The sequence below is a fragment of the Myotis daubentonii genome, chromosome X (assembly GCF_963259705.1).
Source record: "Myotis daubentonii chromosome X, mMyoDau2.1, whole genome shotgun sequence".
NCBI lineage: Eukaryota > Metazoa > Chordata > Mammalia > Chiroptera > Vespertilionidae > Myotis > Myotis daubentonii.
In genome coordinates this window covers 106,724,306-106,747,362 of record NC_081861.1, presented here as the reverse complement: position 1 = coordinate 106,747,362, position 23,057 = coordinate 106,724,306, and the positions used below count along the sequence as shown (strand labels likewise).

General features: G+C 35.3%; 1 protein-coding gene and 1 non-coding gene across 3 annotated transcripts in view; both read left to right on the top strand.

The window, feature by feature from the left end:
- Positions 1 to 23,057, top strand: part of HDX (highly divergent homeobox) — a 157,051-nt gene that overhangs the window by 122,008 nt on the left and 11,986 nt on the right. For both annotated transcript variants that reach the window (XM_059679101.1, XM_059679102.1), the window contains 3 exons: positions 7,550 to 7,626; positions 10,684 to 10,767; positions 16,147 to 16,269. In XM_059679101.1, the coding sequence (XP_059535084.1) occupies positions 7,550 to 7,626; positions 10,684 to 10,767; positions 16,147 to 16,269 (284 nt within the window). The remainder of the gene's footprint in view (positions 1 to 7,549; positions 7,627 to 10,683; positions 10,768 to 16,146; positions 16,270 to 23,057) is intronic.
- Positions 8,412 to 8,541, top strand: LOC132225440 (small nucleolar RNA SNORA11). The gene has a single exon (XR_009450939.1). It is a non-coding gene; the product is annotated as a small nucleolar RNA SNORA11 (small nucleolar RNA).

Genomic DNA, 23,057 nt, shown 5'->3' with positions numbered 1-23,057 from the left:
AGGTATCTTAATTTTTTTGGTGTAGTGATAAATGGGATTTTTTTTTTTTTAGTTTCTCTTTCTGACATTTCATTATTTGTGTATAAAAAAGCCATAGATTTCTGGGTGTTAATTTTGTATCCTGCTACATTGCCAAATTTATTTATTAAGTCTAGTAGATTTTTGATAGTCTTTGGGGTTTTCTATGTACAGTATCAGGTCACCTGTGAATAATGACAGTTTTGCTTCTTCTTTTCCAATTTGGATGCCTTTTATTTCTTCTTCTTGTCTGATCACTATGGCTAGCACTTCCAGTACTATGTCAACCAGGAATGGTTAAAGTAGGCATTCCTGTCTTGTTCCTGTTTTTAGGGGAAATGGTTTTAGTTTTGCCCATTGAGTATGATGTTGGCTGTAGATTTGTCATATAAGGCTTTTATTATGTTGATATATGGTCCCTCTATTCCCACTTTGCTAATAGTTTTTATCAGGAAAGGGTGTTGGGTTTGTCAGATGCCTTTTCTGCATAAATTGATAAGATTATGTGATTTTTGTCTCTCAATTTGTTTATGTGATGTATCATGTTTATTGATTTGCAGATATTGTACCATCCTTGCATCCCTGGAATAAATCCCACTTGGTCATAGTGTATGATCTTTCTATGTAATGCTGGATCGATTTGCTAGCATTTTGTTGAGGTTTTTAGCATCTATGTTCATCAGGGATATTGGCCTGTAATTCTCTTTCTTTGTGGTGTCTTTATCTGGTTTTGGGATTAGGGTAATGCTGGCTTCATAGAAAGAGCTTGGAAATGTGCCTTCCTTTTTAATTTCTTAGAATAGCCTTAGAAGAATAGGTTTTAATTCTTCTTTGAATGTTTGGTAAAATTTCCCTGTAAAGCCATCTGGCCCCAGGCTTTTGCTTGCTGGAAGTTTTTTGATGACTGCTTCAATTTCCTCCTTAGTTATTGGCCTATTCAGATTTTTTGATTCTCAATTGAGTTTTGCAGGGTTGTGGTTTTCTAGGACTGTGTCTATTTCCTCCAGGTTGCTTAGTTTGTTGGAATAGAGTTGTTGATAGTATTATTTTACAACCCTTTGTATTTCTGTGTGGTCTGTGTTATTTTGCCTCTTTCATTTCTGATTTTGTTTATTTGGGTCCTCTTTCTTTGCTTCTTGATGAGCCTGGCTAGAGGTTCATATGTCTTGTTTATCATTTCAGTTAACCTGCTCTTGGTTTCATTGATCTTTATATTGTTTTTTTGGTCATTTATTTCTGCTCTGATTTTTATTATCTCCTTCCTTCTATTCACCCTGGGCTTTCCTGGTTTCTCTCTAATACTTTAAGTTCTAGAGTTAGATAATTTATTACCATTTTCTTGGTTGTTGTTTTGTTTTTTGACGTAGGCCTGTAGAGCTATGAATTTACCTCTCAGGACTGCTTTCACTGTGTCCCATAGACTTTGGATTGTTTTACTTTAATTTTTATATTGTCAGATATACCAATACCTTCCTTTATGGTTTCTGACTTTGGTGTCATAATTACAAATTCTTTCTTTGTACTACAATTATGTAAATATACCTCTATATTTACTTATATCTTTATTATTTCATTTTTACAACTTGATACTTATTACATTTGAATTTATTTTGCTTTAAAATGTGTGAGGAAAATACCCAATTTTATTTTTCCAAATGATTAACAAATTCTTCCTATACTAATTATTAAACAATCATTTTCCAGTGAGTTTGAGTAAAGCATATATATTTATAAAAGACTGTATGATAGTAGTCAGGCTAGTATATATCCTATATAATAAAAGGGTAATATGCAAATTGACCCTAATGGCAGAATGACCAGGAATGACCGGTAGCTATAATGTGCACTGACCACCAGGGGGCAGACGCTCAATGCAGAATCTGCCCCCTGGTGGTCTGTGTGCTTCCACAGGGGGAATGCCGCTCAGCCAGAAATCAGCTCATGGCTGGCCAGCACAGTGGCAGTGGTCTGAGCCTCTCCTGCCTCCATGACAGCACTAAGGATGTCCAACTAATGGCTTAGGCCTGCTCCTCCGAGGGCTCCCAGGCTGTCAAAGGGATGTCTGACTGCCATCTTAGGCCCATTCCCCTGGGGATTGGGCCTAAGCTATTAGTCAGACATCTCCCAAGGGCTCCTGGGATGCCAGAGGGATGTCTGACTGCCAGCTTAGGCTCACTCCCCAAGGAGTGGGCCTAAGCAGGAAGGTGGACATCCCCCAAGGGGTCCTGGACTGCAAGAGAGCACAGACCAGGCTGAGGGACCCCCTGAGTGCACAAATTTTCATACACTGGGCCTCTGGTATACATATAAATGTACATGCACATTCATATATGTGTACATACATATCATGTGGGTCAAATTCTGAATTTCTTATGTTACATTGATCTGATTATTTATAACTGTGGCTTTATACAATCTGTAAATATTTCGTAGGGCTCTCATTATTCTTAGCTCTTGTAACAAAAACACACTGATTCTTCTAGATGAACTTTAAAATTTCTTTCCACAAGTTCCCTCCCCATAATTCATTTAATATTTTTATTGGCACTGCATTAAATGGATAGCATGATGTGTGAAGATAAATTCAGAATTCGGTTTTGCATGTGTTGCATTTTAGATGATGGCAGGACATCCATGTGGAGCTTTACAGCATACCCTTCAATAATTTGGGTATGGAACTCAGAAGAGGAATTGAAACATGAGAAGATATCTGGGAGTAACCCACCGTGAGGCCAAAATAATATCTAACCATAGATATAGAAAATATAGTTAAGTGAGAAAATGGAACACAAGAGAGTAAGATAGACAAGGACTGTGTGTTAAGAACAATCTATATTTGGGAACTGGAGTATAAAAGGGTGCCATTGAAAGAACATTCAGGCACAAAAAGATCAGGATATTATATTATTTATAAAACCAAAGAAAGAGAGAGATTTCGTGAGGAAGAGGGGTTATTCTCTCAACTACCTCATATAGGTTGAGTAGAAATTCCTCTCATATGAGGCATCTAAAATGGTCCAAGGTATACAAATGGACAATAGAATCGTGGCACCTGGGAATTGGGCAGACGGGTATGGGGAGTTGTTGTTCAAGGGGTATAAAGTTACAGTTATACGAGAGGAGTAAGTTCCAGAGATCTGCTGAACAACATAGTGCCTATAGTTAGCAATAAAGAATTGTATACTTAAAAACTTAAGAGGAGAATTCATGTTGTGTTCTGAACACCAAAAAAGGAACAAGGACTTTTTTGAAGTTGATGAATATGTTTATTTCTTAGACTGTAGTGATAGTAACAGGAATATATATATATATATATATATATATATATATATATATATATATATATATATATATATATATATATATATATATATACTCACCAAACTGTATACATTAATTATGTGCAATTTTGTATACCAATTGTACCTCAATAAAGCGGGGAAAATAAAATTTACAAAAAATGAATGAGAAGCCATTGGATTCGGTGTTTAAGGAATTCTTTGAAAAAGCAATTGCATGGGTGAGATAGACAACCAGATTGCAGTAGGTTGAGTAATGAAAGGGATATAAAAGCTGTTAATATTGATAGGGCCATGTATTTTCTTTCTTACCAACATTTGTTATAGATATTGATGAAGATCATAACAGAGAATTTAGTGTATGGAAAAACTGTGAATCAGAAAAAAAAGAGAAGCCATTATTATTTTCAAGCCCCTTATTTCTAATCTAGGTGTCCATTAAACCATTTTTGCCTAATAGTTGTATTTACTATGCCTGGGAGTACTTGAGTATTTTCACTGATTCACAAACAGATGTTTAGAGAATGACTGTGTATTTCTATGGGTGGATGGGAAAGCTGTGAGGAAATAAATATGATAAAATGAAATTACATAAACCCCTAAGGAGAGTTTAATTTCCTATCTCCCACTTCCCGCCATCCAAGAAGGAATTTTAAAAAATAAGGAATTAATGGGAAAAAAAGTGAGCAAATTTTAATGTTGCTAATATACCACTGCTTCTACACTGGCAACCTTTGTCATTTAATAGTATGTTCTCTAGAGAGCTGGCAGAGTAATCAAGATCTAATGTGAAAAAGGAGAGAGGATTGAATGCATGAATCAAAAAATACTTTATGGGAAGTGAGATTGCCTAGAATTCCTCTTGGTGATTTATTTTTTACAGCTGCATGGTAAGCTTTTCATTTTCATCAGAAATTGCACCAAAAAATCATAAAAGAATGTTCAAGTACTGAAAAGAGTCCTTTTTAAATACTGTCCTATTTGCTTCCTCATTTTGCTGATGCAGAATAGTAATCTGAGTGACTTAATTGGGTGATCTTTTTATGATAATTAAGTGAATTGATTCATCTGGCCTAGACTAATATCATACCTTTAAAATACACTAAACATATTATTTTCCAGTTATGAAAATGTAGTTAAATTTTTGTTTACTTTGAGATTTTCATTAACTGCATGACATTATAGTTATAGAGAGACAGAATAAAGAGTACCTGACCATACGATTTAAAAAATGTAACAACTTGAAATTCAGGGTCCTTTATAATATGGCCATTGATAGTCTTCCAAATGTCCAAGAAGAAAAGAAAAGTGTTTTTAAATCAGGTCTTACATTTTACCTGTTAAAATCAATTAAAAATCACACTAAAAGCCCTGGCCAGGTGGCACAGTTGGTTGGAGTGTCATTCCTCGTTGGGTCACATTCCTAGGTTTCAGGTTTGATACCTGATTGGGGTGCTTACAGAAGGAAATTTATGGATGTTTCTCTTCTCTCTCTCTCTCTCTCTCTCTCTCTCTCTCTCTCTCTCCCTCTCTCTCTCTCTCTCTCTCCCTCTCTCTCAAAATATCAATAAACATATCCTCAGGTGAGGATGAAAAAAAGTTTCTAGAAAAAATTTCTACAAGCAAAAACAAGGATTATTTTCAAAATACAGTAAAAGGCAGGTTTAGCCAAAGTCACCAAAAGATACTGGTGATCTTTCAGCAGTTTCAATTTCATTATTTTGCTTCTGATAGAATAGGTACTTCCCTGATAAAGAACTTCTGACTTACCTCTAACTTTCACCTTTTACCTCTCCTTCACTTATTCCATTTTCTTTTCCTGTATGTAGGAAAGAGAAGTTGTGGTTGGTATTGATAAAAACAAACAACAACAACAATAAAAATCCTAGCTATCTGGCTTTATCCCTCACCTAACTGCAAATGTTACAGAAGTAATAGATGACTCGGTTTCTTAATTTCAAGTTCTGTGTCCACCAAATATATTTATGGTTGAGCAATTTTCAAGATTTCTACTACTTTGAGAAGCAAATTGTTTAAAGTATGGGAAAATTAATATCTATAATGTTAAATTTCATAACGAAACCTTTTTTAAGCTTTATCTATTATGTGGGTGTGCACATGAAAAATAAATCTACATATAGTTACTATGGACACCACGTAGAATGCTCTCTAGAGTTTTCACTGATTAATAATTCCACTTACTTGTTTAGTTTCCAATTGGCAAGGCTGATTTTGGGGGGCAATAACCAGAAACATTGGCTATGTTTAACTTTCAAGCTTTCACTAACGTAGAAACTATCTGTAAGTTAAAGAAAACATGCCTTATACAGCTGTATCACTTCACAACTTTTTATTTTAGGGATCCTCAAAACAGTTTTTGTTTACATCTTATAATTAACCATGAATGAGCATGTTTCTGGTAAAGCAGAACTGTGTACAAAATTATGAGCAAGTGATTCCAGTAATGACGTTGTTGATGAACAAAATAACCCCTATTCTGAGGGTTCCAGTACTAATATAAGCTATGAAACTAAACTTGATGACAATTTTCCTTCCCTTCATTTCATTTAGTTGCCGATTATGTAGGAATTGAAAAGCCTGTGATTTGAAATCTCTAAATAACAAATAGACAATAGATTCTTCTGTCTAGGAACCATTATTTTATTTTTTAAAAATAGCCCAGCAGGTGTGGCTTAGTGGTTGAGCATCGGCCCATGAACCAGGATTCCTGTCAGCGGGTTGAGGGCTCAATCCCCAGTAGAGGGCATACCGGAGGCAGCCAACCGATGTTTCTCTTTCACTGATGTTTCTATTTCTCTCTCCCACCCCAAACCTCTCTTTAAACTCAATAAAAATATATTTAAAAAATAAATTGAACTTTGCATTAAAACTCCAGTAAAATTTCCCTGGATGCTTAAACACTAATTATCTATGTATTCATACGTGAGTTCCTATATCAACCATATTTTCCTCCTAATCATCCCCATGTTCATACAGAGCACACCTATATGTCTTTCCATGGAAAGGAATGGATTCGGAAAAACCTCAAGGGCTGATAAATATTTTTGTTCTGCTTTATATGGCGAAATAAAATGTCGGTCACCAAGTGGCTAAGACTTCCACTAGTATTTATGCAAATAATCTCCATAATATGGCTGTGCAGGAAGAACAGAGAGAAACATTGCTTCCCTGTTTTCCTAAGAAGTAGAGTCAGGGGTAATCTAAAACAGGCGGTTATATTGTAGATATCCTATGCTGTGAACGAACCACTTCCTCTACCTCAACACAGAGAACCTTTTAGTAGACTGGTTTCTCTGGATTAATTTTTTAATTTTTCTTTTATTTCTCATTTTTTAAAAAAATACTGAATTTTGATCATAAAAATAATATATTTTCATTATAGAAAACATTGGAAAATACAATAAGAATTTTGGAAATAACCCTACCCTTCAGTGATAACCATTTTAAAAATGGAGGTGGGGGAAGTTTTTGACAGTGTTTTCTCTACATATGTACAATAGTGTGTGTGTGTGTGTGTGTGTGTGTGTGTGTGCGCATTCACAAACACCTGCTTTTTTAAAAAATTGGAAACATGCTATATTTATAGCTTTATATCATATCATGTATTTGAAAATTATCTCTTTCCTCTTATTGCAATGAGTAATGCATGTTCATTTAAAAATGTTTAATTATGAAAGAGAAAATGGAAGAAAATAAGTAAAATTAGACAAAAGGAAGAAAAATAAAAATTGCCTGCAATTTTATCCAGAAATAATAATGGCAATGTTTTTATGTAAATAGTGTTAGTTTTCTTTCTCCAGGAATATGTACACATTTTTTAGTGTACCTACATAGTAGATTTTGTCACTTTCATTTATTCACTTTCCAATATATCATGAATATTTTGTTAATTATCAACTATTTTTCTACTTCATTTTCAGTAGCTTCACTGCTTTTATTGTAGGGTTAGGCCCAACATGACTTCTCCAATTCTCATGGTTAAGCATATAGGTTGCTTCCATTTTTTTCAGTTATAAATAACACAATGGTGACCATCTTTGTATTTTTACCTATCCACATTTAAGAAGTAGAGTGGCTCAACAAAGCATGTATGAAGTGAATTTGCCATATGTGTCTTTTAAAATAAATTATTTAATTGATCTTGACTAAAGCATTCTCAATAAAGTTTTGAGGAATGTAAAATGAAATCATGGCCTTTTTGTCTATGGAAGAGTCCAATGAAGTTGTTCCTAATGAGACAAGGGCTGATAAGGAGGAGGACCACCATGCAGTATCCGAAGATAATGTGGTATGTACATTTTGAAATTATTTTCTCATTACATGATGGATTTCAAGGATATGCTCCTAGTTGGTGACGATATTAGTATTTTCAAATTAAGGTATAACTCCACTTTAGAAACTAAAACAGAACAGTTACCAGGGAATTCTATATCTTTGACAGTTTAATAAATGAAATTTAAAGCACTGTCAATTTAACCCGAGATTTTTCAATTTAAGAGATTGCAAATATAAAAATCTAATGCTTACTACACATAGGGCATTTTATACATAACAAGTTATTTTCTTCAACACATTTAGCAAAAAGCAGATTTCTTCTCATTTTGTAGATGGCAGAATTAAAATAGAGTTTAGCCTTGAGATTATGAAGGAAGCCTTTGTTGATTCTGGGACTTGTATCCAAGGATTCCTTACTCCAAGGTCTCTGTTCAGACCATATCTATCTTATATAATGTGCTTGGAATCTTTTCTTTTTTCTACTTAATTGGACTCTGTTAGTTAGCTTAAAAATTGCATCAATGGAGTAAAAACAGTATTAAGCAATTGAATAGCAGGCAGAGACAAGCTATGTGTGGATTAAACTGGGTTTTGTACAAATATAAGCATTATTGGTATATAGAGCTGTCCTCTAAGGAGCTGTATTAGCAATATCTGTTTATATTCTGAGTCTTTCAAGTATTACAGATATCAAGATGGTATTAAAGTCAGACATAAAGGCAAATGTCATTGTGCTTTGCTTTTGCTTTTGAATAAGTGTTTTGTGCCTAACTGCAACTTTTTAAAAATGGCCCCTATGGGGCATGCTCAGAGCAGAGGGCCTGAGGAAATGGTTCTTTAGTTCACAACAGAGTCAACAGGAATTTGGGGTCATTGTGTGAAGGAGAACAAAACCTGTGGCCTTACTATGAATAAGCACCCTACATGTGAAAAAAAATGGTCCCTATAATGGATTTTTCTGTTACAAAATGACTGTAACTTCAAGATTTACCCTGGCTTTAATTGCAAACATTGTTTATCAAACACTGTAATCTTGCCACACATCTCCTTAATAAAAGTTAAGCACATAAAATACAGTTTTGTTCTTTTTTATTAAACATCAACAATATATGTGTTTTCTACATGCACAATATTGTTTAGGATTGCATTTTGTTGATTTTAGTACTGACTTAAGTTGATGTTTGACCCTTCTAACACTACATTCAATGGGAGCATAGGAAAACAAGTTTTTATTTTGAGACAGAATCATGTTTTTATTATATAGGTAGTTATAATTGTTTCCCACGATTATTAATTGTGCTAGTATTCTTAAATCCCACCAAGTAATAATCTTCTCTGCTCCAGATTTGAGCTACATTATACAAGTTACATATTGAACCTCTTTTCCCCTAAAGACATACTCATTTTAGCCTGAATTTCTCTGAACTGGATCTCCCCTGCAGCAGACATTTGAAGATAATGAATGAAGAAATGGCATGGGGTGACCCACAGTCACTTAGGCACTTAATTTTTCAAGAGCAATTGATTTTCAGAGACGAAAGTCCAGACTTTCAAAGGTTGATATGCTCTGCCTGTAGCTTTGGAGTGTCCCCAATTATTCATGCATACCAAGTCACAAAGACATGTAAGATCTATTTATATGCACAAATCTATACAGTGGCCTTTGGTGCCTTCCTCCCTAGATTACTTAGCTACTTTATTCCAGAACCAATCAAAATATATTGAGAATCTTAAAAATAACATAAAAATGATCAAATCAGAGGTCTGCTGAGAGCTGACAGAATTAAGTCCTGAGTTTATAGTGATTATAATCAAAAACAAAACATTAGATTCATCTCCAGGCAGCGTTAGAAAGCAATTTAATTGCAGCTGTCCTCCTGACTCAGAAGCCTACAGGTCACAACCCCTGTTATGGTATTGTACTCTCATAGAAAATATGTCAAATATGATCATTCCAAGATTGTTTGTGACTTTTAATATATATATATATATATTGCTGGGTAGGAACTTGTTTTCAAATTCTGCCTACAATATGTTGCTATTAATGTGCTCCTTCTAAAAAGACTGCCCAGTGACTAATTCTAGCTTAACTTTTTTCTGTTAAAAAATTCTTTTGGATTGGCTGGGCTTAAACATTTAAAATTGTTTTTCCTTAACTCTGTAAAAATTAGAGCTGGTTTTATGTTTCGGTTTTGCTTTTGGAAAAATGTTCCAGGATTAGAGAACTTGCCTTGCCCCAGGGTTGAAGCTTATTGATCATTCTTTTCATTAGTGCTAAGTTGTTTTGTTTATTCTTTTGACAGATATTTAATGAGTGCCTTCTGTGTACAAGATACTGTACAAACTATTCTGTACCTTAACTCTAAAACTAAGGGCAGTTTAGCATCTCTCTCACTCTTCCTTCTTACTGTCCAGTGAAGGAAACACATAACCATGCTATTTTGATCATTACATCATACATGTCTGCTTTCAATTGTCTAGCTAATGGAGTGAAGTAAATAAGTGAATTGTTTAAAAAATGTATTTGACTTTGCAATTCATGTCGTATGTTGAAATTTTACATTAGAAATTGCAGAGATGTGTGAGGACTTAAAAAATATTTAAACCAATTAAGTATGGTTACCTTTAGATACACTACCCTTATAGGAAAACACTTCCCTGTCACTGTAGGGCACTATTTAAGCAGAATTTGAATGCCTGTTTTTTAAGGGATATTGTGAAAGGGTTTTTTGTTTGTTTGTTTTGTTTTGTTTTTCTATTTTAAATAGTATAGCAGTAATTTCTTTTTAAATTAAATTAAATTTATGTATTGTTGACACTATTATAAATTTCCCCCTTATCCTCCCTTCAGCCATTTTCTATTTGCTAAGCAGTAATCAATTGAAGATCGAGGGAAGGGGCTTAGACTCAACACTGGGTGTTAACACTAGACGACCTGTGTTTATTCCGGATATCCTAGACTAGAAAATCCCTTAGCTAAAGCTGAACATTGAATGTATACACTCTATACATTGTTGAGTGTAGTGATGATGATAAAATCTATATTTATGAAAACTTCTCTGTGTTACAGAAAATAGAAATTATTGACGATGAAGAAAGTGACATGATAAGTAATTCTGAAGTAGAACAAGTGAATTCTTTCTTGGATTATAAGGTAAAAGTAATTTCAAATTGTGAATTCATTAAGAGAAGGTATTAGATGAGGCAGACTTCTACAGTACTTATGTATTGGTCTATTTCACTTCCACTTGATAAGTTAAACATGCTGGGCTCCACACTGACTCTCTCAGATAACTTCGATATCAGTCAGGGTGCAGGTCATTTTAATTAATACTGGCTGGATCAGTGGCTATAGTTATAAGCACAGGGTTTTCTCAATAGGAGTAGGTATTGATGAGGTACAAGGTGATGCTGTGCATAGTGATGATTAATGTGAAATTTATGGCAATGCTTTTTTTAAACTTAATGTTCATTTTTAAGTGGTAATAAAAGGGATTTTTTCCAGATTTTTCCTTTGCTAATTTCATCTTAAATTATAACTTCTGAAGACCATTTTTAAAACATACAATAGTATATCTCTTTTAGGAGAAGTTTAAAAACAATCCCTAATGCAAATACCAAATGAATATAAATAGAAATTACCCTTTCTGAATATCACTTGTTACTAAATGAAAGACTTATTTTGACATCACATACACAATTGTTTTTATTCAATTTTGAATTAAGCTATCAGTCCATATGTTAATACATTTTCTGCATATATGTATAATTGTTTTCCCTTTGTTAATCAGTATCACATCTTACAAGTTAACTTTGGGGTCTTCTGAAATTTTGGTCACACAATAATTTTTCCATACACAAAATTATTTTATTGAAATATCATAAGAGTTCAAAACAGAGACTAGTACTTAGATATTAACAGAAAATAACATAACTCTAATCAGAAAAAGACAACAGCTGTCATTTTCTCAATTTTTTTTCACTTTTACTATAATTCAGTTATGTCATTCAACAGATTTTGTTTTCCAAATGTGCATAACATGTCAGATTTTAAAATATTAAATAGTGTAAACACAGAAGGAAATTATCTTTTGAAATTTGTTTTCTAAGTGATCAAAAAGCACAATACAGTCCTGTATTTAAACTGTATTTCCAACTAACAAAATTATAAAGTTTTCAGTTCTGAAGTACTAGAGAGCATTCTAATCTCTCCTACATGAACATATATTTCTAAATACCTGGAACAGGATTAAAATGGCTCTGCAAGCCACTGCTTGGCACGGGTTATGGAAACTACAGAAAGATGACTGGTTCGCACAGCTGTTAAGGGTGCTCCTCTTAACACTTTCAAGCAGTTCAGATAGGGTTGTGTCCAGAACTCTGAGGATTCTTTCTAGGAGCTTTCCCCTCTGGTGTTCCTTCCAAGAGACTTGAGAAATGTTGGAGCTAAAGACCAGGGCAAGGTAGTGTGTCCAGTCCAGAAATCTTATTTAACATTTTCATTGAACTCTAAAAGACATTTAATGATCCAGGGTTTTCCATTGTGGTAAATGCTGTGAGAACAAGGGGCCATTCACTACCCTATTAAGGATAACTTTTATAACACATCACAATCCTACATAAACTTCTTTAACTCTCAAACATCAGCCCCTGTATAGAAATATATATTTTTATAATCAATATTAAAAACATTTCAGTTCACTTCATCTGTGAATTTGTTACCTTAAAGTAAGGGTAAGTGAAACCTCATGTAACAGTTCTCACTGCTGATTTCAGGATGTTGATTTAAAACAGCCTCATCAGTTTGGAAATTTAATCTTTCTTCAGAGCATATTTGCATTTTATTTGCATACACGTTAGTACTTCTTGTTTTGGAATCAAAATCACTTTGTAAGTTTCTTAAGTATAATTCTTTTTAAAAGCTTCTTGAAAGAAGAGATGTATTTATCTATGTGTTATCTGGTCTAGTGTTTAGCACATAGGTGTCCAGTAACTAGTTCCTGAGTGAGTGAATACATTAAAGTATCCTTGGAAATATTTTTAATACTATTATGCAAATACTCGTTTCTATGAAATCAATTAAGACAAGAAGCTGGATCATAATAACTTTTTCCTACACTAAATTAAACAGTCTCCCATTATTCTTGGGATTCATTGCAGCAGAATGAATGAATATTTCTGATATGCATTTGATAATTGTTACTGTGTAACTATTAGTGCTCAGTTTGGGTGTACTGGAGTTTCTGATTGAAATATATTCCTAAAAATCCATATTGCTAGGAGTTCTAACTAACCCAAATGCTTATGAGACAAATTAGTGATCCCTGAGGCATGAGTACTATATCATAAAATAACACCTTGAATGTTCCCTACAATCATCTTGGAGAAGAATTGACAAACTTTACTGGAATGTAGAGAAGATTTTAATGATACAAATGAGCTAGATATTGTTTTCTGAAAGTCAGTGGCTGATGTTACCTTACTAGTTCTTCTCACAAACACTCCATTTACTTAGGAAAATCTCTAAAGTACACATTCATTATTGCTTTTAGTCTTGGAAGTTTTTAATAGACTTGCAAAATGCAGCTCTAAGAAAAAATGTCTGCAATATTATCTTAAAGTTGTTTATGTTTATCAAACATTGCATAAATACTGAGGAAGAGCAATGTTCACATTAGAAATTAGAGATCTGCATATCAATAGATGTTTCATGACTTTTGCAAATGTGAATTACTGTTTTTAATTTTTAATGGACTATAAATGCAGCTTAAAAGGACTGTATATTCATTGGAGACACTAAGATAATGATGATCGATATCTCCTGTATTCAAAAAGACTTCCTGATTAGCACTTTACTCATACTATAGTTCTGACAATGAATACTAAAAACCCCAAAATTTAGAATTAATCAAATGTATTATGACAGGAGCATGTTGAACTTTATTTTAATGCTTGTAAATTTGATTGCTGTAGAGTGCCTTTGGGTAAGGAATTTAACTTGAATCACCATTTGCAGATGATTAACTTGATATTAAATGGTCTGAAAAGGAAGCAGTTTTACTAAGTAAAATAAGTTCTAAACTGAGCTGATGAAATTGATGTAATAAACATGTTCTTATATTGAATGTGATTAATACAACTGTGTCCCTTCATCTAAAACAATAAGAATGCCCAGCCCGGATAGTGTGGCTCAGTGATTGAGCACTGACCTATGAACCAGGAGGTAACAGTTCAATTCCCGGTCAGGGCACATGTCCGGGTTGTGGGCTCGATCCCCAGTAGGGGGCGTGCAGGACACAGCCAATCAATGATTCTCTCTCACCGTTGATGTTTCTATCTCTCTCTCCCTCTTCCTTCCTCTCTGAAATCAATAAAAAAAAAATATTAAAAAATAAAAATGCCCATAGAATTAACTTATTTTAATGTATTTTATGAAAATTTTGAAAAAATGCTGTTAAAGGTCTTGCTGTGTACTTTGAAACATATTCTCCAGCTGCAAAGAATACTTATAGATCATTTCCATGTGTTTTGGCAAAGAGGCTGGCTAAAAATTTATTTTTTTATTTTTAATTATTTTTTTAATTTCCATAAAATAAAATTCACTTCCTTATACAGTTATATAAGTTTTGACAAATGGGCACAGTCATGTAACCATGAGTACAATCTGTTTATTCGTCTACTGATGATCACTTGTGTTGTTTCTAGTATTTGGTTATTGTTAATAAAGCTGCTATGAATATATATATATATGTCTTTTGTGGACATGTGTTTTTATTTCATTTGGATAAGTGTAGGATTGTTGAGTGAGATGATAAGAAAGACTAGATTTAATTTTATAAGAAACTGCCAAAACATTTTTCAAAGTGGATGTATCCTTTTACACTCATACTAGCAATATATGAGACCTCTAATTGTTCCACATTGCTATCAGCATGTACTATTGTCAGTCTCTTTAACTTTACCCTTTGTAGTATGTTAGTAGTACAATCTAATATCAGATTTAATTTTCATTTCTTTAATGACAAATGATATTAAGTACTTTAATGTGTTTATTGGTCATTCACATATCTTCTTTGGTAAAGTATGTGTTCAAAGACTTTGCCTGCTCTTTATTTATTTCTGGTCTTATAATTGTGTTGCAAAAGTTCTTTATGTGTTCTGAATGCAGGTCTTTAACAGATATTTGATTTACAAATATGTAGCTTGTATTTTTATATTATTAACATTATCTTTTGAAGGTCAAAATCTTTTTAAAACTTTGATGAAGTCTTTCTTTTAGGTTTCATGCTTCTTGTATCCCCTTGAGGAATCTTTGTCTAACACAAGGTCACAAAGATTTTATATATATATATATATTTTTAAATCTAGTTTTAGAGTTTTTGGATTTACTTTTCAGTATATAATTAATTTCTTATTAAATTTTGTTTATGATGTGAGGTCAGGGTTGATATCTTTTTTAAAGTATACATTTACAATTGTTCAACCACTGTTCTTTGAAATAGTACCCTTTCTTTGTCCATTGAGTTACTTTAGCACGTTTTTTGAAAATCAACCAAATATATCTACCTTTTTCAGCATATGTATTTCCGGACACTCTGTTCTGTTCCACTGACCTTTATGTCTACCCTTTTGCCATTACCACATATTCTTGATTTCTTGATTACTGTAGCTTTAATATTAAATATATTCAGAGCATTTAATGCCCATTTTCTTGTTTGAAATTTATCCTCGAACTTAAAATATCCAAATAGTATTAATATTATATTTATTTTACTGATGAATAAACAAAGTCACAGAGAATAGCCTTCCTAAGTTTACACAATTATCAATAAACTTGGCACTAAAATCCTCCCAAATCCTAGTCTATTGCTTTTGTCCTACACAACTAGCAAAAACAGTGAAGAGATAATTGGTCTCAAATTAGTAGGATACAGTGCTATATTTGGAGATATTTTCTGAGTAACAGACTCTTACATAAAGACAGGGGACTCAGCAAACTACTTAAGAAAGTTTTCGTAATAATTAAAGTCTCTCCTTGGTAAAAAAAAAAAAAATATATATATATATATATATATATATATATATATATATATATATATATATATATATATATACCTTTCTCATTCTCAGTATTTGGTTTTGTGAATGGTACATTCTGTGTTACTGGATCTGCAATTGCTTTTTACTTGGGGTTAATTGGACTCTCTATTCTTAATCCTAATCCAAATGCTAATTAGGTTTAATATAGGAGGAGTCTTTCTAATAAGGGAACTGTTTCTTGATTTTACTCTTACTGGATTGATTTCATTGGATTTTTGACCTTCCAAATTGTTTTCTGTTAGTGGTTTGCTTAAAAAACAGCCCTTGAATAAAAGGACGATTTCCTTCTGTGCTTTATATTCCTTTATGCTAAAATTTTATCTTCTACATTGTCTCTCTAATTTGATTGTTTTTAATAATTTTGTTGTGCATCAGCTATGTACACTCCCAGCTTGCATAGGGTAATTATATCATTTGATGTTTCCTCCTTTAGAATGAAGAAGTCAGATTCATTGAAAATGAGCTAGAGATTCAAAAGCAAAAATACTTTAAACTTCAGACATTTGTTAGAAGCCTGATACTAGCTATGAAAGCTGAGGATAAGAAACAACAACAGGTAGGTGCCAGAAGAGAATAGTAAGCTGTAAATGGCATGTAACACTTGGGTTTTTCATATATTTTATACTACATTCCTGCTTTCCATCAAGGAAGGATTTGTTAATTATGACATTTTTCAGTACAGATTCCTTCAGATTACATACTCAGACTTTTGTGTGCTGCTTTAGTGGAAAAGCAATATACTAATTAACATATTGTATTACAAGTTAAATTGGAAATTTAAAAAAAATATTTTTTTTAAAAATCTCAAAATGTTTGTAATGGTAGCTACCTTAATTGGAGAGGCACATACTTGGAGACCTTTGGTTCTCTTCTGAATTTCAGTTGCCTTCTAGCCTACACTAGAGTTCACAAATGTTTGAGTATCTTATATTTCATAATACATTGCTCACAATTTAAAAATATTAAATTACTTTGTGAAATTCTTTATGACCACAGTGCATCATTTACTTATCCCAATTCAACTAAAGTGTTTGAGTCCCCTACCCAAAAGATGAAATTAATGTCTTTTTTGTTGCTGTGGATTTTCATTTACAAATTCTTCTCAAAAGACATTTCAGTCTCATTTTATGTGAAATTTTATAACTATTAAGCTTGTTAAAAAAAATCATAGAATTATAATGTTCCATTTAATACTAAATGTGATACTGGGGGGTGTGAGTGCTTCCTATTTGGTAAACACATGAATGTGCTATGAGAGTGGCTCACATGCAGAAGGTGCATTTACATGTCTGCTAATTGTAAGAAGTTTCCACAGATGAGCTTCTACCCCCACACATTCTAGACCTATTTTTCTTCCATTGCCTATATACTTCTGATGCTAAGAGTCTTGAGACATGTTTGTATTATTTTACCACCTCAAGTCCTGTGTCATGATGCCAGGTCTTTAGAAGAAGAGGAGATCTAGACACACTGAGAGGAAAGATCATGTGAGGATGCAGCAAGAAGGTGGACATATATAAGCCAGAGAGACAAGCTTCAGAAGAAACCAATCCTGACTTCACCTTGATCTTGGGCTTCTAGCCTCCCGAAGAAACATTTTATGTCCATTAAGGAAGAAAATACAGAATTACAAGATGGTGGCAGATTAAATTGGAGCTACACTGACACTCTCCCAGGACCAAACTAGAGTTACAATGAAAATATAGAAAAACCATCCTGATTAATCATCTGAACACTAGCTGGAGAGAACCCTGATAACCAAGGATGGAAAATGAAGACCACATAGAGACTAGTAAAAAGTACAAAAGCATGAGATGGCTTTTCAGGCCCCCACAGAGAGCAGCTGAAGATCTGGAGGGATATCTCAGCTGTGGGAGGATCCCACTGAGAATTCTGGGGTCTAAACCCAACACTGGGTACCCAACCAAGAGCACCAGAACTGAGAAAGATGACCATATGACATCTAGCTGTGAAAAGCAGTGAGGTTTCTGTCTGCCAGGGAGAGATGGCTGGAAATGCAAGCACCCTTCTAAAGAGCCAATGCAAAAAAAATTGTGTGCATCCACTCACCTTGGGCTCCTGCAGAAGGAGGGCAGAGTGGACTAAAGCTGTGTAAGGAGAATCCAGGATTAGGGCTTCTGGAGATAGAGCTTGGAGGGCAGTCGCCTGGTTACCTGTGCTGAGTCATTCCCCCATACAGTAGAGGACATCTTTCTCAGGCAGACCTTTACTATCCAGGCAGCTTTTTTTCTCTGGGGGAGGGCAGAGGAAGCAGTTGCCCCTCTCTGTTGGAAAACCTCTCTCCCCACCCTGTGGAGTTTACACCTTGCTGTGGGCTACAGCCTGAGTCTCATTAAGAGACCAAGACTAACAATCAGACTGCAGGAAAAGGTGGATCTCTGGGTGCTTTGAGTGTGCCTGATCTGCTTCTGGACCCAGGGCTAGGAAAAGCAGACCTTGGTGTGCATCTTGGTCTTGTCTGAACACACCCAAAACCAGCACTGGGAGCCAAAAGCTGTGGATTACTGATAGCTCCAAACAGGGTACTCAGACCCAGTAACAAACAGTTTCTGACATTATCCTGCAATAGAGACCCTACAAAAAGACCAGGAGTTGTATCAGGTCTACCTAATACCTAGAAACAAACGCAAAGAGTCAGCCAACATGGGGAGATAAAAAAAAAGAAGCCCAAAATGAAAGAAGAAAAGTATTCTCCAGAAGATATAATAAAATGGAGATGAGAAATTTATCAGATATAGAGTTCAAAATGATGATTACAAGGATGTTCAACAACATGAGAAAAGGTATAGAAACTATGAAAAACTACCAGTGAGAAATGAAGAATGACATAGCAGTAATAAAGAATACATTGGAAGGAGTAAACAGGAGATTGCAGGAAACAGAGGATCATATCAGCAAATTAGAAGACAGGGTAGAATAAAAATCACTCAATCAGAGAACCAAAAAGAAAACACAAAGAACTTGTATGCATATAAGCATAACCAATGGACATAGACAATGAGAGGGGTGAAGACTGGGGCTGGGGTATGGGAGCAGGCTTAGAGAGGACAATGGGGGGAGAGGGGGACATATGTAATACTTTCAATAGTAAAGAATAAATAAATAAATAGCAATAGTGATAAAAATAAATAAAAAGCAATGGTGAAATAGAAAAACTAAAAAAGAGGAAAGTTTAAGGGAGCTGTGGGACACCATGAAATGCATTACAGGAGTCCCAGAATGTGAAGAAACAGAACAAGGGATAGAGAACCTGTTTGAAGAAATAACAGCACAAAACTTCCCTAATATGATGAAGGAAAAAGTCAAACAAATTCAGGGAGCACAGAGAGTCCCAAGGAAGAAGACCCCAAAGAGACCCATGCCCAGACACATCATAATTAAATGCTAAAAATTAAAGAAAAAGGGTGAATCTTAAAGGCGGTAAGAGAAAAGCAATTTGTTACCTACAAAGAGCTCCCATAAGGCTTTCCACTGATTTCTCATTAGAAATTCTACAGGCCAGAAGGGAATGACATATAGTATACAAGGTAAGAAAAAGCAAGGATCTGAAAACAAGACAACTATACCCAACCAGCAAGGCTATCATTCAAAATAGATGGTGAAATAAAGAGCTTCTCCCCGCCCCCACAAAAAAGGCTAAAGGAATTTACCACCAAAGCAGCATTACAAGAAACATTAAAAAGGCTGCTGTAATAATAAGAACTGTGTATATCTAGAGAGAAGCATGGCTTAATTAAAATGGCAATTAATAAGTAACTATCAATAATAACCTTAAATGTAAATGGATTAAAGGCTCCAATCAAAATACTCAAGGGCATAGAAAGGGAGTGGACTGACAATTCTCAGGGGGGAAAGGGATGTGGGGGGGTGCAGGAAGAGACTGGACAAAAATCATACACCTATGGATGAGGACAGTGGGGGGGGCGGTAAGGGCAGAGGGTAGGGTGAGAACTGGGTGGAGGGGAGCTATGGGGGGGAAGAGGAACAACTGTAATAATCTGAACAATAAAGATTTATTAAAAAATACATAGGGAAGCTGAAAGAATAAGAGCACATAACCCAAATATATCCTGTCTACAAGAGACCCACCTCAGATCAAAAAACTCACATAGGGTAAGAGTGAAGTGATGGGAAAAAAAATTTCCAGGCAAATCAAAACGAAAAAAAAAAGCGGGGGTACAATTACTCACATCAGAAAAAAAATAGGCTTCAAAATGAAGGCCATAACAAGACACAGTAAAGATCATTACATAATACTAAAGAGATTGATCAGACAAGAGGATACAACTCTGGTAAACATATATGCACCCAATATAAGAACACTTAATATATTTATTAAAAAAAAACTTCTGGAGCTCTTTAAGGAAAAGATTGACAAAACATTTAGAGTAGGGGACTTTAAAACCACACTGAGTTCACTGAATAGATCTTCCAGAAAAGAGTCAACAAGGGGGAAACTGTAACTCTAAATGACACACTAGGTCTGATGGATTTAATTGACATTTACAGAGCATTTCAACCCATAGCTGCAAGATATACATTCTTCTCAGTGCACATGGGACATTCTCAAAGATAGACTAAATGATAGGACACAAAACAAACCTCTACAATTTCAAGAAGAATGAAATCATATCAAGCATCTTCTCAGATCACAATGGCATGAAATTAGAAATCAACTACAGTAAAAACACTCAAAATATGCAAACATATGGAGGCTAAATAGAATGTTATTAAACAACTAGAGGCCCAGTGCACAAAAATTTGTGCACTCGGTAGAGGGGTCCCTCAGCCCGGCCTGTGCCCTCTCGCAGTCTGGGACCCCTCAGGGGATGACAACCTGCTGGCTTAGGCCTGCTCCCCGGGGGATTGGGCCTAAGATGGCAGTCAGACATCCCTCTGGCAGCCCGGCAGCCCTTAGGGGATGTCCATTTGCCAGCGGGGAACAGAAATAAGCTGCAGTCAGACATCCTTAGCGCTGCTGAGGAGGCAGGAGAGGCTCCCACCACCACCGCTGTACTAGCAGCCATCAGCCTGGCTTGTGGCTGAGCAGAGCTTCCCCATGTGGGAGCAACTTACCACCAGAGGGCAGCTCCTGCATTGAGCATCTGCCCCCGGGTGGTCAGTGTGTGTCATAGTGACCAGTCATTCCCAGTCTTCCTGCTGTTAGGCTCAGTTTGCATATTACCCTTTTACTATATAGGATAGAGGCCTGGTGCATGGGTGGGGGCCAGCTGGTTTGCCTTGAAGGGTGTCCCAGATCAGGGTGGGGGTCCTGCTTGGGTGCCTGGCCAGCCTGGGTGAGGGGCTGATGGCTGTTTGCAGCTGGCCACACCCCCTTTAGGGTGGGGGTCCCCACTGGGGTGCCTGGCCAGTCTGGGTCAGGGGCTGAGGGCCGTTTTCAGGCTGGCTGGGACTGAAGCTCCCAGCCTCTCCTTTTTTTCTTTTTTCTTTTATTTTCTGGGATTTATTTACCTTCTAAAATTGAAACATTGTTACCATCACTGGCGCTCCCAGCTCTGAGGCCGCGGACAGCTGAATGCATATAGCTTCTATAATTGAAACATTGTTGCTTTCGGGCTCAGAGCTGGGTCGCGGCAGGCGGGGAACCTTGGCTTCCTCCATCACTGGAGCAAGCAAGCCTCATGTTCGCTTCAGCTGCGTGGCTGCCAGCCACCATCTTTGTTGGCAGTTAATTTGCATATTTCCCTGATTAGCCAATGGGAAGTGTAGTGGAGGTACGGTTAATTACCCTTTTTGTCTTTTATTATATAGGATGAATGGGTTACAAAAAAGACCAAGGAAGAAATACATAAACTTTATGGAAATAAATGAAACTGAACACACAACAAACCAAAATCTATGTGAAAGAGCAAAATCAGTCCTAACTGGGAAGTTAATAGGACTACAGGCATACCTCAAAAAAAGAGAACAATTTCTAATAAACTTTCTAACCCTACAATTTAAAGAATTAGATACAGAACAATAAAGAAAGCCCAGAGTAATTACAAGGAAGCAAATAGTAAAGATCAGAGTGGAAATATATGACATAGAGACTAAAAAAATACACCAGATCAATGAAACCAAGAGCTGATTCTTAGAAAAGATAAATAAAACTGATTAACCTTTAGCCAGACTCATTAAGAAACAAAGAGGAGAAGTAACAACTGACACTGCAGAAATACATAGGACTATAAGAAAGTATTAAAAACGGCCGAAACCGGTTTGGCTCAGTAGATAGAGCGTAGGCCTGCGGCCTGAGGGGTCCCGGGTTCGATTCCGGTCAAGGGCCTGTACCTGGGTTGCGGGCACATCCCCAGTGGGGGATGTGCAGGAGGCAGCTGATCGATGTTTCTCTCTCATCGATGTTTCTGGCTCTCTATCTCTCTCCCTTCCTCTCTGTGAAAAATCAATAAAATATATTAAAAAAATAAAAATAAATAAAAAACAGCTTTATGCTAATAAACTGGAAAACCTGGAAGAAATTGAGAAATTCCTATAAAAATACAATTTTCTAAAACGGAATTAGGAAAAATCTGAAAACCTAAATAAGATGATACCTTCTTATGAAATTCAAGCTATAATAGAAATACTCCCAGAAAACAAAACCTCTGGTCCTGATGCTTTCACAGGGGAGTTTAGCAAACATTCAAAGAAGAACTAACACCTATCCTCCTTAAACTATACCAAATATCCCAAGAGGAAGGAACACTTTCAACCTCTTTTTATGAGGCCAGCATTATCTTAGTTCCTAAACCAGATAATGATGTTAGAAAGAGAACTACAGGCCAATATCCCTGATGAACATAGATGCTAAAATCCTCAACAATATATTAACAAATCAGATCCAGCAATATATTTCAAAAATTATACACTATGGCCAGGTGGCATTTATTCTGGGGATGCAAGGCTGGTACAATATTTGCAAATCAATAAATGTGATACATCACATAAACAAATTGAAAGACAAAAATCACATGATCATATCAATAGAAGCATGAAAAACATTTCACAAAATCAAGCACTCATTTTTGATAAAAACTCAGCAAAGTAGAAACAGGGGGATCATACCTCAACATAATGAGGCCATATATGACAAACCAACTGCCAACATAATACTCAATGGGCAAAAACTAAAACCATTTCCCCAAAGAACAAGAAGAAGACAAGGATGTCTGCTTTCACCATTCTTACTCAACATATTACTGGAAGTGCTAGCCACAGTAATTGGACAAGTAGAAAACATAAAAGGCATCCAAATTGAAAAGGAGGAAGGAAAACTCTCGTTATTTGCAGATGGCGTGATATTGTGCTTAGAAACCGTAA